We start from the raw sequence: 3,817 nt of genomic DNA, 5'->3' as shown, positions 1-3,817 counted from the left end.
CACGTAAACTTTACAGCAAAAACACTGTGAAGGTTTTAAAAAGTCACCTTCACAACATTTTTGCTGTGAAGTTTCAAGTGTAAAATACTGGTCTCACGGGTCTCACGAAAACAGGCTGGTCTCACATGATCCCAAGTCTATATATATATATATATATATGTGTGTATATAGCAATATTGCAGCCGCCGGGCCCATTTTATTGACGTCTTTTACACAATTGACTTGTATGATGACTTTCATACCTTTTTTTTATTTAGCCATTTTGTAATCATGATTTGATTTTGTAATAGCATTTGATGATTTGTAGCAATATTGGAGCCACCGCTACCCAAATCAATCAAGAAAATAATGAATTTTTTATTAAAATGATAATTCATTGCTATTTTTGTCCCGAAAGATAACTTTTTTCTTTAAGTATACGAGACTAAAATGACAATAAACTGTAGACCACAGGACAATCAACAATAAATTTTATATGAAACAAACAAAAACAGTGAAGTGTGAACAATAAGAATAAATTATAGGCACATAAATAACAATTTTCAACGAACCACATGGATAAAAACGTTGACTAAGAACTACTTTACTAGTCTTTCAAAGTAGAGAAAGTGACAATTTGAATTTGATTACTTAAAAGAACACTTGAACAAGAGGTTCCTGGAAAGCTCCAAGCTTCATTCACACGTGGCATAGACTGGTCCATGGTTCATTCATACATGACATTGATCGGTCCTCCAACTGAACCGTAAACAGATAAAATATGGAAACGACAATTCTAATATAATAACACTAGGAAATGATGATAAAAATAAACGTCCTCAAAAATAATGCACTTGCAGAAATTTTGAAGAACTTACATTTTTTGTTATCTATAAAACCTATTGTTGGAAGAGGAGCAGTTGGGCATGAACTCGCAAAACTTGTACCAAATACCATATACAAATTCAAAAAATGATACCCTCCATGCCTTGCTACCCATCAATGGAGCCACTACAACCCAAAACCCCACCACGAATCCAACCACTATGCTTATAATAAGTCCCCAATCTGGTCCACCACTTCCACCTGCTTCACCGGTGTCACCCGCCCTTCCACCTCGCCTTTCGCACATTACGGTAAGCGGAGCTCCACACAGCTTGTTGCCAACAAAGCTCCACTCTGGAAGGCTCTGAAGCTGAGTGCTCGATGGAATCCTTCCTGTCAAATCGTTGTACGACAAATTCAACAAATTCAAATAACTCAAGCTTGACATGCTCAATGGAACCATCCCGTCAAGTTGATTCATTGACAAATCAAGAGATTCTATTAACTTCATGTCACCGATCTTCTCAGGGATCCTCCCTGTTAACCTATTACCGGAAATATTCAAATATCTCAACTCCACCAGCCTCGTAATCTCACTTGGAATAACCCCGGATAAATTGTTCCCTGCAAGGTCCAAAAATGTCACTAGACCAAGAATGCTGCTATATGCATTCACCCTCCCCGTCATCGCCAACCAAGCACTGCCCCTAAATTCAATTCCGTCTAGCTTGATGCTTTGATCTGGGTTCATTTTTCCTGCCATGAGACTAAAATTGTGGAAACAGTTTGGTACTTCCCCTGAAAGATTGTTATTAGCAAGGATCAGAATCTGGATAGACACAAATCTGCAGATTTCACTTGGGATCTTGCCATTCAATTTGTTTGAATGAAGGCTGAGAACCCTCAATCTGGTAGCTTCTCCACCTATCGGTATTGGTATGCCTCCAATGAATTCGTTTTCAGAAAGGTCAATAATCAGTAACCTCTGTGAATTCATTAGATTCATAGGTAATTCTCCAGACAGCTTGTTATTGCGCATGTTTAATGATTCTAACATGGATAAATTTGCCAAAGATCTTGGAATTTCACCAGTGAGATTATTGTTCTGGAAGTTCAAGATATTCAAGAATCCCCAGGTTGCCCAGCAATCAGGAAGAACACCTGAAAGACTAGTATTACCCAGATTCACATATTTAACCTGTTTCTGTTCTGCATCTGCTTTAGAACAAAAGTATTCGCTCAGAGACACTGACGAGAAATCATTATCAGAGAGATTCAGATACTGCAAATCCAAAAACGTAGTCCAAAACCAACTTGGAATGTTATCTGAAATCCCTGTGCTGGCTAGATACAAGATGAACAGATTTGTTTGGTTTTGAAGCCAAGAAGGGAACTTTGGACCTAAACTCCAAGAATTCAAGCTCAACCTTTGGAGTTGGAAAGGTGGTTCCCAGTTATCAGCCAATATCTCGAGTCTTAACATGTTTCCATCTGCTCGTAAAGTGGCTAAACTGGTGAGCTTAGCAAAATGATCTTCAGTCACAACACCTGTTAACAAATTGTTCCCAATGTTTAGGGTCATCAGCTTCGTAAGTTGGCCAACACTTTGGGGAAGAGTTCCATTGATTTCATTATCCGAAATATCTAACAGCTCCAAAGACAATAATCTTCCTAAAGAATCTGGGAGTGGGCCGGATATAAAATTGTCAGGAAGATACATTGATAGCAACGATGACAATCTTCCTATCGAGTCAGGAAGCGGGCCTGATAATGAATTAGACCCAATTTCTAGAGTTTGCAAGGATAATAAATTTCCTAGGGAATCGGAGATCGACCCAGAAATTGAATTGTTGTTAAGATCAATAAGAACCAAGTTTGTCATATTTCCGAGTTGTGGTGGTAAATAACCAGAAAGCCCACTTGATGCGAACTTTAAAGACTCGAGTTTAGATGACTCGCAATTAAACAAACTTGTAAGGACCTCCGATAGACTTTTACCGTGAAATTTGTTCCAAGAAAGATTGATTTCCCTCAAGTTACAGATGTTTCCAGGAACCGAACTAAGAATAGTTTGAACACCCGTGAGTTGATTATTTGACAAATCAAGGGTAATAAGGGAAGCCATGTTCATAAGAGCACCAGGAATTGGACCATTGAAATTGCAGTTAGCAAGGTTTAAGGAAACTAGACTCTGTAAACTAGATATCCAACTAGGTATCGAGTTTGTACTAAAATTGTTATCTGAAAGATCAAGAACTGAAAGCGAGCTAAGATTGACCATGGTTAAACTAGGTGTGAAAGGAGGAAGTCCGCAAGACGAGAAATGCAGTTCTACAAGAGAAGAAGGGAGAAGGGTTCGAATCACCTGTCGCCAATCGAACACTTTGCCAATTTGAACCCCACTCATGTCAAGGTGGCGCAAAGAAGAAAGACCCGATAACCACTGCAAACTCTTCACTGTTTGCTCATCCTGATCACCACTATAAACATTCCTGACACTGAGTACGCGTAGTGCAGAGAGATTCTCGAGTTGACTCGGTATCTCTCCGGAAAATCTTGACTCAGAAAGATTCAGATAAGTCAAGTTTTGGAGGGACCCAATGAAGGTAGGAATCAGGTTCCCTTCGAAATCATTGCAACTCAAATCTAAGTAGTCGAGTGAAGTCAAATTACGTAAAGAAGGGTTGAGTTTCCCKCCAAACCTCTGTATCGATGCTTCTTGGTCTTCAAAGCTATCCATATCATCAGGCCCACGAAGGCGGATCTCGGTAACATGACCAGTTTGATTGTTGCAGGTGATTCCGTACCATTTGCAGCAATCTTCATTGCTACTGTTCCAGGAAAAGAGCCGGTTCCCACCATCCTTGAGGTCGTTCTTGAACTCCAAAAGAGCAGTTTTCTCGTATCCGATGCATGAAACATTACCGGAGTTTTCATCAGATAAAGAACCATGAAATAATATAAAGATTGCAAGTACCCAAAGGTATGAGAAAGACGAAATGCGGGAACTCAT

At 39.4% G+C, this 3,817-nt stretch overlaps 1 protein-coding gene across 1 annotated transcript in view; it reads right to left on the bottom strand.

Moving 5' to 3' along the window:
- LOC112519556 (receptor-like protein EIX2) overlaps window positions 1-3,817 on the bottom strand; it is a 5,857-nt gene extending 2,040 nt beyond the window's left edge. The window contains exon 1 of the mRNA XM_025127755.1: window positions 959-3,817. Within this exon, the coding sequence (XP_024983523.1) occupies window positions 959-3,817 (2,859 nt within the window). The remainder of the gene's footprint in view (window positions 1-958) is intronic.

Source organism: Cynara cardunculus (assembly GCF_001531365.2).
Source record: "Cynara cardunculus var. scolymus isolate 2C chromosome LG 1, CcrdV1, whole genome shotgun sequence".
Classification (NCBI taxonomy): domain Eukaryota; kingdom Viridiplantae; phylum Streptophyta; class Magnoliopsida; order Asterales; family Asteraceae; genus Cynara; species Cynara cardunculus.
The sequence above is the reverse complement of the archived record's forward strand: the minus strand, read 5'-3'. Positions and strand labels throughout refer to the sequence as shown.